The 15,106-nt window shown below is 29.4% G+C and overlaps 2 protein-coding genes across 3 annotated transcripts in view; one reads left to right on the forward strand and one right to left on the reverse strand.

Annotated features, from left to right (window-relative positions):
- LOC129976279 (midasin-like) overlaps window positions 1-15,106 on the reverse strand; it is a 263,355-nt gene that overhangs the window by 124,816 nt on the left and 123,433 nt on the right. The window lies entirely within an intron of this gene.
- LOC129976280 (uncharacterized) overlaps window positions 1-15,106 on the forward strand; it is a 51,769-nt gene that overhangs the window by 9,283 nt on the left and 27,380 nt on the right. Inside the window, exon 2 of the mRNA XM_056089765.1 lies at window positions 3,123-3,215. Within this exon, the coding sequence (XP_055945740.1) occupies window positions 3,210-3,215 (6 nt within the window). The 5' untranslated portion in view covers window positions 3,123-3,209. The remainder of the gene's footprint in view (window positions 1-3,122; window positions 3,216-15,106) is intronic.

Here is a 15,106-nt window from a genome sequence, read left to right on the forward strand (position 1 = left end):
CACACACGGAAAGAGTTACTAGCAGTCTCAGGTGATCAGCATACCCACAACGTAGACCAATTTAGTTGAATTCCAACTTACTGCTTCAGCGATCAGCTAATCACCCACCCTAGTTATGCCAACCAATTTTGATGAACTGCATCTTACAAATATCAGAGAAAACACTGTTCTGGACAAAAAAGGAAGAGCATTATGATTGGTTAGCTATGGTGGAACTATGGATGTGAAATTATTGGCGAAGTCGGACCAGTTTTTGAGGATGGAATCTCGGTTAAAGATTTATTTTATGACGTATCTAGAAGTCATAACTTTTCATATGAAATAAAAATTATCAAAATCGGTACAGTGGTTAGATTCGGGGGACTCTCAATATTTTTTTTTTTTTTTTTTTCAAAGGAGAATGCGCATTGAAGATTGAGATTTCTCTCGAAAATAAGAATAATGAGGGTCAAGCGACCCTCATTATTCTTATTTTAGTATTTTTTGCATCTGTTTAGTTCATAGTCTGTTTGAATGAATCTAAAGGATCAAATAACTGTCCGTGTCATCAAATATCTAATTCCACATATCAATATCAATTTTATTTTTTTAATACTCAAACAAAGTAACAAATCAAACGTAGCTACTCCATCTCACTCTAAGGCATTCGGAAAAACTGAATGATCGGAAATAAGCGTAAGCGAAAACGATGGCAGTGTCTTAACGCCCATCACCGGCCACTTTACAGCCCCTTCCATAGGTGGTACTTCCTGTCATTGGTAGGGGATAGTCGACCTCCACGCCAATTCGGTACCCACCAGAATGGTGAGAAAGGCAACGGATATACCGGAAGTCTCTAATCTTAAAAGATGTCAACGGTGTAAAGGTATCACCTCAGGGAAAGTATAATTTGATTTCAACCCTTAAAATAGCATGCTGATAAATAAAATTAAAGTTTAGCAAACATAAACTTTGAGTTTACTGGATATATTTCCTAATATATTTAAAAGTTTAGAAGACTTGATTTATATATTTCGAAAAAAATCTTTTGAATTAATAATTAAAAAAAAATCTATAAGGATTGTGACTTTAGCTTTCAAGAAAGAAAGAGAAATACACCATTAAATAATTACGTAAACACTGAAAACTGTCTCAGTTTCATTAAAAACACTGTTAGGAATCTATTTTTTTTTAAATAATAAGGAAAATCAAAGAAAAAATTCAGCCAGCCTCAACTATTGTTCCAGTTTTTCTTACATATGAAACTTCATAACATCTATTTATGTAATCGAGGGCCTATTGCCTTCCACCACCCTCCATTTTCAAAAGAATTTGAAAAAATAAAATATATTCTTTATGAGAAAGCTTGCGGCAGAGTTAGCCGCCACAACCACTGAACTGATATCAATAATTTTCATCTGATATCAATAATTTTCATTTCTTATGAATATAGCGATCGTATTTAATGATCAATAAATATCTGATCAAGGATAGCCTGCTTTCCTCTTCCTCCATCTTTTATTAAGAGAGAGAGAGAGAGAGAGAGAGAGAGAGAAAGTTTGTACAAAAATACTGATATTTTAATCAGTTTTTGATTTAACAGTAATTATTTTTATTGTTTTGAAAAAAAATGCTGATGAGAGAGCAGATTTTGGGGTGGGGATCGATTGTTCATGTTTTTAAGCGATTGATATATCTATTTATATAGAATATATTGTGTTAAAGAATAAAAATTCATTCCTTTAAATATCCTCCGTAAGCATCACTGACCCAGGAGAAATTCCTAATCTACCATCTCTAAAAGACTTATCATTCATTTCTAGCCTCGAGGCAATTGATTCGGCATTAAAAGGGTCGTGTTTGATTAGAAAACTTGTCGGTAATCAGCAGTGCTAAATTCTAGATTCATATATTCACACATTTGCAAAAGAGGGTTTTAACACCTTGAATAACCTCATACGAATCATTAGCGAATAAAATAAAATAATGCATTTTTTTTTTTTTAAATACTGACAATAATATAAGTAAAATCAATCCTTTAAAAATTCGACTATAGACAACACTAAATCCAAAACAACATAAAAGAATGCATTACAAAATAGAATATATTTCTAAAACTTGTGTTATAAATCAAAAGATGCTACTATGGGGGAGTAAATAATTTTGAAATTTGTTACTATTTATATAATGTCAAAATTAAGAGAAGAGTATAGCGTACAAGCAGTTAAACTTGATATAGTGAAGTTTTGACACAGGAATAAAAAAAAAAAATATTTCGAATCTAATTAAGATTTTAAAAATGATGTAGAAGAAAAAAAATTTAATTAATCCAGTATTTATAGTTTTAATTATAATCTGCGTTCAAAGGATTTGCGCTTTGCTCTGTTCTCTGTCCTTAACCATATAATTAGACACAGTTGTGTTCTAATTGAACTCTTTACTAAGTAAATCTAAATTTCACATCAAAATGAAATCACAGTAAATATAAGTAAACAAAAGCAAATTTTAATCTTGAAATTTAAAACAACTTTCAACCTATTAAAACATTTTGGTGATCTCACCATTTTAACAAGATTTCTTTTTAGGTTAAAACGTACTAATCAAAGGAATCATATATCATCTTACGAGGATGAAAATTTTTTCACCAAAAAGCAATGTTTTAAAAGGACCCAAATCATATAAGGCAAAAATAGACAAAGAGAGAGAGAGAGAGAGAGAGAGAGAGAGAGAGAGAGAGAGAGAGAGAGAGAGAGAGCATTAAAGCAATCTTAACATAAAAAGGTACAATCCTCTTTTCCACCATTCGTCAAAATGATGATTCTATTAAAGAATTCCACTTCCTACAGCGCCAAATCAAGCCAAGTTATCGCCCCGGGCTATAGACCGAGATCATGTGATTCATTTCCTACAATATCCAGAATCTGTTGATGTGAGACTAAAACGATTAAGCGATAAAAGACGAGAACGGAACCATCCATTAACCATCAGAAATCTTTAGCTCCTCTTTGAAAACAGGATTCAATGAAGACACTCATCATTAGTATTAATAAATGTTGAGCACAATTGTGACTCATTTCATCATTTCATGTTTACTATCATTATTATTGCTATTATTATTATTAAAACTTTTCTTATTCTTATAGGTTAGTTGTGCTTTGTGGCAACGTCGAAGTGGATTGTGTATTTTGATACTATTAACTTCCTCGCAGTCCTTCTTCATCTATAAGACAATGCAGGTTGTTACAATTCATTTTTCTACTGAACCTTAATTGAAGCATGCCTTTTAAGGTTTCTATAAATGCATGAGATTCCTACATTTTTCATATTGCTATATTTTCATATTTAGAGTTAAATAATATTTCAGATATATGTGCTGGCAGTAGAATGTGTATGAACATTGTTTTTTTTTTTTTAAATAAATTTTACTTTTCAAAAATAATAAAGTTTGTAGCGGTTATATAACTCTACTACCTTCTCTTTTGATACAACAGATGGCGTTACCTTATTAACATCAAGGTATATTTCTCATGATCCTTCCTAAGGGGTCATTATTAGCTTGCATTCTATTGAGTGCTGTGTATTTTTCGTGTTCGCGTTTGTTTTGTCTTGTCAAATGAGGAACTTAAAATATAGTTAAATAACCGTTCCTGAAACTATTATTTTCATCTATCTCAAAATGAAATTATAAAGAGTTTCGTCCCTCTGCAAGTTTAAATCACTTATTAGTATAAATTTAAATAAGCTATTTTAGAAGATTTCGAATTCTGATTTGCTACTTAAATGTATACATGCTTGTATTTTAAAATGACATAAAACATGAAATTTCAATTTGAAGTGGTTTTAAATCGATTAATAATAGAATCGATAGAATAAAGGCTCACTCATTTCATTATCAATTTATATTGATAATGGAACAACCAAATGAAATATATTAACTGAAAATGAAATACTGAATTATAATACAATACTAACTTACTGATAATATCATTGCAATAATAAGTTATTTCTATGCATAAGAAAACCAGATACTAAATATTTTTGGAATTACCCAAATAATAATCAAATCAGTAGTTCTGAAATAAAATTATACAGAAATGTTAACTTACAGGGAATATTTAAAAAGAAAAAAGAAGGGGGGGGGAGAGAGATTCATCCTAAATAAATTCTTTGAAGACCTTGAATGAACATTCCACAGTTTCGGACAATTAAAAGCTCATATCGATTTTCACAATGCTACAAATTATAACCGACGATTGAGTTAAAATTTATTCGAAACTTTTTAATATTCTCCACATTTTACTGCGAACTGAACATACTAGTTCAACACTAAAATGAAAAGGATTAAATGTTTCGTTTGTTTTGATTCTTTTTTTAAAAAAATGAAAATTTCAGAATTTTGAGACTTGAATAATTGTTCTCATATTATTATAAAAAATATAACAGTAAAAATTCGACAATGAAATAAATAAAACTTTGAACAGAATGAAATAACTGCAATTCTTGACTTATATCTGTAATAAACAAATTTACTTATAGAAGGGAAATAATTCTTCTACGTGCCAAAATTATCTAACAAATTACTCTAAAAGGTCAAACGCAAAGGAAAAGATCAAAGTATCAAAACATTGGGCACACACACACGCACATTTTCGCAAAGTGTCATTCTAATTGAAATCCAGGTAAATGCCTCATCAATTAAATTTCAGACTCAAAATCAATCTCAATCAAAACTAACAACTTCAGAAAAAAAAATAATAACAATAAAAGGGTAAAACAAACGAAAAAAAAAAAAAACATAACAATAACACTCAGAAGGGAGAAAAAAAAAAGGAGAGAAACGCAATTAAGGTTACATCACACACATACACATTCAAAAAAAAAAAAAAAAAGCTAAAATGAAAGAACCATGAAAATCAATTAATGGAAAAGGCGCTAAAGGTATAAAATGTAAATAAAAAGGAAGGTAGGAAAAGAGAACGATCGTCTTACACTGGAAAGTAAAATAAAAAAATGAAACTTTAATATTAAATTATTTCTTTATTCTGCCTTGCTTAATTAAGAGATTAGAATTTGCTATATGAAAAAAAAAAAAAAAGAAGTTAAAGAAAAAGTGTGATAAAAATTTGGAAATAACAAATATTAAGCTCTCACCAATTTGTTTGCAAGTGATACGGTTTTGATATGAGCACAAATATTTCTGCAGATTCATAATTTTTTTAATCGGTTTTAATTAAAATATTATGAATTACTAAAGTATTCAAGAAATAATAGCACCAAAGCTTTGAAATTCAAGCACTTTTAGTTTTAGGTATAATGTGTAAATTAATACAATAAAAATGCATTTAGCAATTGATGTAAATTCGGTAGCGCTAATAACAACCAGAATGATCCATTCAGTTTCCAGATTCAGAACTTATATCAAAATTAGTAAGTTCAAAGAGTTGATTTTTATATAGGCAAAAACTATTTATATTAAGCCCGGTAAAAAAAAAAAAAAAAAAAAAAAAAAAAATGGGACATTTCAATTAGTTTAAAACAACAATTGCTGATGAAACGATCTTTTTAAATAAAATATCTCTCAGTTTTATAATAGTTACCAGATAAGTGCTTTCATGTAATATAGATTTTGTTAAAGAATTTAAAACTTCTCTCATAAACTTCATAATATCAATAATTTGAATCTAAAGCTCCATAAAATAAAATTTTGGAAAGTCTTATACTAAACTGAATTCAATTAATAATTTCAAATGTTTTTAAACTACACTATTCAGACTGATAGCATAGAAGATTTTTTAATTTTTATTAAACTTAGGATGCACAGGATGTAAATCGGAACTCTAAAAAACATGAAAATGAGAATGAACAATTTTGATATACATGATTGTACTATTCTAGCTAGAAATATGATGATTTTGTTGGTAAAATAAAGTACAAAGATATAACATTTAATCAATTTTTTAATAGAATTTTGATACACTTAAGTAAGATAGAATTGATTGTTAAAGCCCATCTTGAAATTATACGATAGCTGTTTTTATAACTAGAGGAAATAAAAGTAGTAACACATTAATAAAGCAGCACCTAAGATTAATACATTAATAACCCTAAATTCGGTTAAATCAAAGCAAATCAAAAAATAAGTAAAATATTTTCATAAGTTTTTTAAATAGAATTTCGCTACAATTTAAAACAGTGCTAAAACATTTTAAAAACATCACTTATCACTATTTAATTCATATCCACCTAGATGCATCATTCAATGTCATACAAATATTCTGCATTCCTTACTTTGGATCTGCCTTTTAACTGATTTTATTATCTTTGCACTGGATTGGAAATTACTCGATTTCTAAAACTTAAACCCTTGCCAACAAGTCGAGAGTATTAGAAAATTCCCTGAGAAAATTTAAAACCAGCTTAAAGCAGGCGTTCTGCAACTCGAAAAGACGAAGCCTATTCCTTCCAAAACGTTCAACTCAAGCACTTTCTAAATTAATTCTACAATGCAACTAAAGCACGTTCGACTGCCAACGGGACCAATGCCGCACTTGTGCATTTCAGGAGCTGAACACTCGCTTATACGACGCTATGAAGATAAATTTAAAATTATGCTAATGGTAATGGAAGCTTAAAACAGTTTGGGAACAAACGGATGCCGAAACTACCGTACCAGCCGATTTATGGAAAGGAGATTCTTCCTCAAATGCATTGTCCCACTTTTGCACGTCCATTTCAATGAGGGAGATTTTAACGCACTTTCGAAAGGCAGTCATACATATTAACTTAATTATTCAAATGAAAGTTTGCACAGAAGTTTTCATCGGTTCATTCAAAATTCCAAGAACGCATAGTGGGCCCAAGGACAACACGTATTAATTAATTCTCAACGATCGGAATTTCCGTTTGATTTGATACATACACGATTAACAACAGTTTGAGGAGATGGATGATCGGTAACTTACACAAAATTTACAATTTAATTGTAAGTGAACTAAATTTATATTTAGTGAACTAAATCATATTTTCGTAGATACATCTGAACAAACAGAAAACAAAGTTTCAAATATTTTAATTCTAAAGAAATTAATAAAAAAAAAAATGAGTTACTCCTGACACAATAAAAGTTTAAAATCAAATTTATCGTTTGCACATTTAATCCAGTCAGAATGTTCTGACAACGCAAATGAATTTAGAGTAGGCTTAAGAATAATTTAATTCTAAAGAAATCAATAAAAAAAAATAAGCTACTTCTGACACAATAAAAATTTAGAATTAAATTTATCGTTTGCACATTTATTCCAGTCAGAATATTCTGGCAACGCAAACGAATTTAGAATAGGCTTAGAATTCGTGAAAGTTATCCCAAATATCTTATTTTACATTATCTTATTTTAATTTTTTGCTCATTTGTTCTGTTTCATAAGTGATAAAACTATTGCAAACTACTTCGCAACACTATTAACTATTCGTATGTGTGCACAAACAGACAACACACATCTCATTCGCATAATACACTATACTAGAAAAGCAAAGCTAGTCAGTTCTTTTCTTGCAAGACACGATTTTTATTCTATGGTCAGTAGAAAATAAATTCAGAAATAATCCTCCGTATCCGAATCTTTTCAAAAACTTCTAGGATGGTTCGATAAGTTGTCAAATAAAATGCTTGAGTTTCCAAAATAAACATTGAGGAAAAAAATTCCAACTCTGCGCTTTTCAAGCAGTGATTCTATGTATCTGAAACAGCAAACCGTTGAGGCATAGTAATAGTGAGGCAAGTTTTTCGAATACATTTTTCAAAAATCGAACTTTTATTCCTCGATAATAACACTAACTGAAATTTTTCCTAGATTAAGTTATGTGTTTGGGATCAGTTTAAGCGTATTATACACAAAAAAGCAGAAATTTCAAAAAACAAATATCTACATAAAAGACTCTAGGAACCTTAATGCAAAAGCGATTTTTGGAATGCTTTGATGAAACGGTTGTCTATGAAAAACGAGCAAATCACCATTGCCTAAGCAAAATATTTCTCTTTTATTATTATTTTTTTCAATCTTCCTTACGTTTTTCTCATGAGAAAGAAGAGGAAAGCGAGGAGAAGGAAGAAAAAAAATTAATCTAATAATTTTCCCTTCACTTCTTCTGATTAATATCGACCGGTTCAAAACCCAATTGGGAGGAAAGAGATACCATACATTATGCACGCTATTTATGCTATTTCTTTCTTCCCCTATTTTTTTTTTTTTTTTTTTAACTCCTACCTCTTTTCCCTATCTTCTCCTAGGGTAAAAATGAGAAGGCATGAATGAATGTTAGGTAATGAAATAAAACAGGTAAGGAGAAGATGGGGGAAAAAAAATCATCAATAGGATTTTACTGAAAAACGGAGCCAGGCACGTAGTTTTTTTTTTTCTTCCCCCTCCTTTATATGGGTTTTTCGTGCTGTGTTCAGGATGACTTTCTTTCTACCTTCCCTTTTTATTTTATTATTATTTTCGCTAATTATTTTCCTAACACTGACTTTGAATGTTTACGCTTTATTTTACGGAAAAATTTATCAGCTCATTCATGCATTTTTAAACAGCCCAAAAAGAGTTTATAGAATAATTACAAACAGCCGGCGTCATATAATTTTTATTAAGTAAATGAAATTCAATTATTTCTGTTGGATAAGTTACGGAGTGAGTCTGAATTCATGATAAGAATTTCGAATCGTTTATTTTTTTTTTTTTTTCTTCCCTTCACAAACAGAATAAGAAATGAAGCTGCCCAAAATATTATTTATTATTTCAATATTAATGAGCCTCTCCCCTCTCCTTCATGCCCCCTTTTTGTTACTGATTTGAGGATTCAAAAACAATTTTACGAAAAAACCAAATCTGTTGTTGAATACTCTTAATAGATTCAATGTCATGAGCTAACATTTAATATTGTTAAAGGATTTAAGTCAAAACATTCAATTTAATGTATTTTAATTTATTCAAAAACAAGCTATGAGGAGAATTTGAACAAAGCAAACTACGTGATGTTTCTTATTTATCACACAAAAATTTAAATGTGCCTGAATAATGCATAAAACAAAATCAAATACAATATTTAACCCTTTAAAGGGCCATTTGTTTCTAGTCATATTATGTTAAAATATTTTTAGGCTTGAAATTAGAATAAGAAAAGGGATTCATTTGGCTTATTAGATAAATTTAATTTGATCAATTAATTAATTTGGTAAATTAATAATTAAGTATCAAGACACATCATTTTGTGTAAAATAAAGAACTGAAGCATCTAAGTTTCTGTCTTTCTAAAAAAATCTGTCAGAACCTATGCCAACCTACATAAATTCATACAAAAATTGATAAATTTGGTGGGAAGCATACTTCCCAAAGCTCTAGAAAGGATTAAGTTAAAAATATTAAAGTTAATTAATATTTAATATCGCCACAATATTCCAATTAACTAATTATAATTAAAATTCAGCTGAATAATAAAAAACTACAGAAATTTAATATGATTTGTAGATAATTAACAAAATTAAAGTAATTAATAGTATACTTTTAATTAAAGAATAATATATGATTCGTATTATTTTTTGGGGCATCATAATATCGCTGAAAATCGAAAAATTAAAAAACTTGTTGATTAAAACCCCTCAAAAGTTGACTTTTTTAAATGGAAAAACAATATATGATCATCTAGATACTAAGCAGCCTACTATACTTTAAAAGCTAATCTAAAATTTGACAACTTTTCTATAAATAATAAAATAAAAGGAAAGGGGGGGGGGATCATGCGATTTCCCAATGAATTTTCTGAAATGAATATATTTAATGTTTTACAATCGGGCAATAAAAATTTACGTCTTTGAGATCAATTGCGTTAATTGAAAAATTGAACTAACGTTACATTACGTTAGTCAAACAGTTTAGCTTTATAGGTAAAACAATGGATTCGAAACATTCCAATTTGATAACTGCATCAAGAAAGATATTCCACACCCTACAGCGACGTAACGGAACATTTTCATGTTTTTTCGCAGACTGTTTTTATAGGAAATATAATAGAGGAGAATTTTGGCGCCAGATATCGTTGATTCGCTTATTCAATGTCCAAAATCACAGAAACCTAAGTCAGCAACTCCTGTTCGATAGCAGATGATCGACACACGGGGCCGGCTTCGATTTTTCCCACAACAGAACAGAGGTAAATCATGTTAAGCGCCAAAGGGGAATTCGGGTTTAACGGTTGGCAGTGAATTCACATCGCTCAGAAATGTCAGCGGAAAGAATAAATCGAATACCTCTCTGACATTTTGGAAGTTAATTTTTCAGATTTAATAGCATCCACATCAGCCTGCTCTAAAGTGTATTTATAACATTAATAAATTTCTAACAAAATGAGATGGCTTTAAATTAAGTAGATTAACTATCTACTTAACTATTTTAAGTGTATATTTGATCAAATTCCCTTAAATTAAAAAACAAACAAAAAACAATAGGAATTCTGAATTTAAAAAATGATCAGAAAAATCAAACAGACAATTAAAAAAAGGGGGACAAAATTTAAATAAAGAATCGAAGAGTATTAATTTTAAGCAAAATAATTGCAACTTATGATGTTTTATAATTAACAAGAACCAAGAACGATGGGCTAGAATGAATAATTAAAAATCCGAGCCAAGAAATAATTTATTACGAGACTCGGAAGTAATTATAAAGCTCCATTCAACTGATATCTATCAGGTTTTTAAATTTAATGAGAATGCAGTATGTTCATTAACAATGAACGTCGGAGCTCCATTAAAAAGATACTAAAATTAATCATCTAATAACAAATAAAAAATCAGAGGAACAACTTATTAATTACAAGTTAAACTATAAAGCAAGTTACAGTTATAAAATGAGTTATCATAAACTTTAAATTCAAATAAACATAATTACAGATAATCTTGCAGTTTCTTTTGTTTATTATTTGCTAATTAATTAGGTTCGTAAAAATTTGTCATATGTATTAAAGCATTTATTTGTGTATAAGTATTATTTATAAGCTTAATAAACTTACGATAATTTTAATCAGTCATTTCACAAATAATTAATTCTTTAAAGAAAACGAAAAGATAATAAAACCATACGGATGAAATAAGTAGAAATATCTAAAAAGAACTAGGACTTATGATGAAGAAAGAAGGAAAGGGCGAGAAATCTACGAATCTTAAATCAAAAGAAAAAGGAAATGCTTAAAACTTTTCTTCGCCGAAATAGCATGGCATTTCAACACCTGAGGTCACAATCATCAAAGAAAAAAAAAAGTCATCTTGGCATTAGGCTGGGACGTCATACTAGGGAGAAAGAGAGAAACGGGGAAAAAAAATAATAAATAAATAAAAGGATGAAAGAAAGATGAAAGGTAAAATCTCCAGAAAACAATTTGTCATCTACACCGGCGACCTGGAATTCGCGTTCCGACTCAAATCAGAGCATTGAGGCAAAGGGGAAATCTCAGCTTGAAACTGGAAATAAAAGCATCTACTAAAGCTTTCCTGTTTGCTAGAAATTGGATTCGTTAGCTTTTCATGAAACGTCAGCCAAGTATTCATTACTTCCTTAAGTAATAGATATTATTATATGTCTTGCGCTGTGTTTACTGTAGATATGCGGCCATTAATTTCCGTCAAAGAAAACGGTGCAATAACATGAGTTTAAAGTTCCGAAAGAAATATTTTTTGAATGTTACGTGCTTTTATATCGTCCGTGGTTTAAATATGAGAACTTTTAAAGGAAAAGAAAATTATTTTTAGATCTATCTTCTTTCCAGTGAATGTAGCAAGATAGGAAATAGCTAAAGATATAAAGTTCAATTGGCAACTTAAAAAATAATAATACATTTTATTACAAAAAGAGTACAAAACTAAGTGTTAAAAGTTAAAATTTATTAAATGATTATTAGCAAGAATATCTTTGTAAAATTATACTAAAAGTGGGCTAAAAATATTAATTTTTCTTATTTAAAAAAAAAATTCAGAAGTCAAAATACTAAATACAATAAATAAATAATTTAACTAGATACTAATAATAAAGCACTTGAGCACAATTATAATATACAGACAAATAATTATAATAACTACTGAAATTTTCAATTAATTTATACATGTATACAGAGCCATATTTGTAATCAATTAATGCATTCATACAAAAAAGTAGATTTCCAGCTGATATAGCATAAATCGTATAATAAGTTCTAAAGATAAGGGTGGCAATTTCAAGTTTCGAAATTAGATCAAAGAAAGCGAATAAAAACGAAATTTTACAAAGTGTTTTTAAAGGATAATTAGAGATTAAAAAAATTATAAATTTAAATTCCTTAAAACGTGTTTTGCTTCTGATGTAAAAGAAAAATCGCAACCAGGGAATCAAAATCTCGTCGAAAATTTGCCACTCTATCCAAAATATATGGAGTTACGATTCGCATTTTGAAACAACGATAAGCTTCATATCCGGATGAAAAGATAAAATGAAAGAATAACAACTCCATACTTTCTTTTATTTATGGACAATTAAAAATAACAGAAAAAAAAACGCGTTTGTAAGAACAATAAAAAAATAAATGAAACCTAACGAAATATTATTTAAAAATAAAATGAAATATAATACTAAGATTAAAAATTAATATCATTCCACCAGAATACCAATCATGTGGAATACTTAAGCCATTTACAAAAAAAAATTTAATTCCGTTTTTGTACTTTAGATTCTCGTTCAGTATTTAACAATATTTTTTTTCCTCGCATTTTTTGTTTATATAAACCGGATTTTCGAGTATTCGAATTACTGTATTAAAATGAACAATTCGTCGTCTGCAGAAAAAAACTATAAAATAGCCAAACAACAAAATACACTCGGTTTATTTCGATTTTTCGAAAAATGTCAGCAGTTATAAATGAATAGGAAGGGCAGGTGAGAAAATGCCACCTGCCGGCAGTATCGGAAAGATTGGGGGAAAAAAATGGATGCATGGCTCGCAAAGGACATATGAATAGGATGTTCGAACGAAAATGGTTCCAACTTGGAAGAATTTCAAATACGGACAAAGAACATGTTTAAAGGGATGGTACTACATCCACAAAGCAATCCATCACAAATATTCCATCTTCGATAAAACGATTTTATTACTACATCTGTCTCTGACAACTGTCGAAAATCTGAAATTCCTAAATCCAATTTTTTAAAAACCGGCTACAGGTGAATTTAAAGCCAAACAACTGCACGCGCAATTTTAAATAATGAGAAGTTCAGAATGAGTGATTTTTATTACTGAAATTATTTTATCAGCTAAATATATATTAGTAAATATTTATTTTATAGAATGACAACAATTTAGTGTCATATTATTGTTTAGCGAATGGCAGCGCTTATTTTAAATTCTAACAAAGCGGTGCAATTTGTTCAGTAACAATATGGATTCGTTAAACCTAAAGTCAGAAATAAAATAGTTGATATTTGAAGAAAGAAAAAAAAAAGTAATTCAAACAAATTAATCTTGCTTGATAAGACACCTCATGTCCAACCTTTTGTATTTTTAAAGTCCATAACGTTTTATCCATTTATTTAAGTCTTGATTACATTTTAGAGTTTCTCCTCCTATTTCTTTTGTTGACTGTTTGAAAATGATATAATTTTACCTACTGTTTGGTGCAGCATGGTCAACATCATGACTCTCGCGCTAGAAAACCTCAAACAGATTAAAAAGAAAATATAAAATTTTAAAACAAAGTCGCTATCTTAATTAAACTTATCTTTATTTAATATGATTTTTTTTTAAAATTTAACAACTAAAGAATAACGGTACAGCAATTCTTTATATTTTGAATATTTAAAAGAAGAAAAAAATATCGTTGGGTTGTAACCACAGAAATCGAAAGAGGCTCATATTTTATCACTCGTTTCAGCGATTTCTTTGAGAACAATCAAATAAAAAAAAAGATCGACTAAGTTATTTTATTTACCAAAATCAAAGTCAGCAATGACTTTTCTTTCCGATTCGGTACTTCTAGAAGGGGCCATAAAGGAAAATCGGATACAACCATTTTTAGAGAGAAAGAAATTTAAAACTCATAGTCGGCAGAGTCAACTACACATCATATTTCAAACACACATTTATAAAAAGAAATAAGCGAAAAGAGACCGCATAAGAGGGCATATCCGTCGGGAGGCAAAGAAAATAAACACGGGTTTTCGCAATAACAAGAGCCAGCAATGAAACGAACCCAGTCAAAATAAAAATTTAAATGGCATAAGGCTGTTACCCTACTCCATTTCGACAACGTTAAAAGAAGCAGAAGGCAGAATGAAAAACGAAATAGTTTTATTTCTCTCTCGAGTTCGACTTTCTTAAATAACAGAAAATCGACATTTAACACGTCAGCAATAAATTCATGACTGCTCCCCCCCCCCTCTACAAGCACTAATAGTTCCAAGTGGGAGGAAGTTATGGCCCCATTTTGTGGAATTCAACAGGATTTATTTCAATGCAAAGTAATTCAAAACAAACGATATATGAACTTCCTGCATACACCGATGTTTCCTAGTATCCCCTCCCCCCCAAAAAAATCGATTAAGAGAAAGAGAAATATTTCCTGTTGCAAGTGGATTGCAGGCATTGTTCTACATTTCAATTCCAAGAAAGCAGTTCAGGAAATTGCAATATTCGAACCCCCCCCCCTCCAAAAAAAAATACAACACTCGTTCTCGAATTAAATTTATTGACAATAAAAATTAAAACATTTCTTAAATACAATTCAATTTTAAATTATTTTTAATACAACTGTTAGTAATTTCCGAAATTAATTAGCACGAAATTATATCTTGAAATATTATTTTAATTAATACTGAATAAAATGATATACTAAGATTAATTTTAAATTTAGATCCATCAGGATATTAAAAATGGAACCCTGTCCGTGAAGCAACGTAATATACTACCCATTATACAATCATAGCGGTAAACAGAATACACTATACAAAATGTCTGTATGTGTTAGTGCATGCATGAAAAAAAAAAATAACTTATTAAAAACACAGACAACTAAAAAAATTCTTTTGAACTATTGCATTTCTACTAGACTTAGGCA

Source organism: Argiope bruennichi, chromosome 7, assembly GCF_947563725.1.
Source record: "Argiope bruennichi chromosome 7, qqArgBrue1.1, whole genome shotgun sequence".
Taxonomy (NCBI): Eukaryota; Metazoa; Arthropoda; class Arachnida; order Araneae; family Araneidae; genus Argiope; species Argiope bruennichi.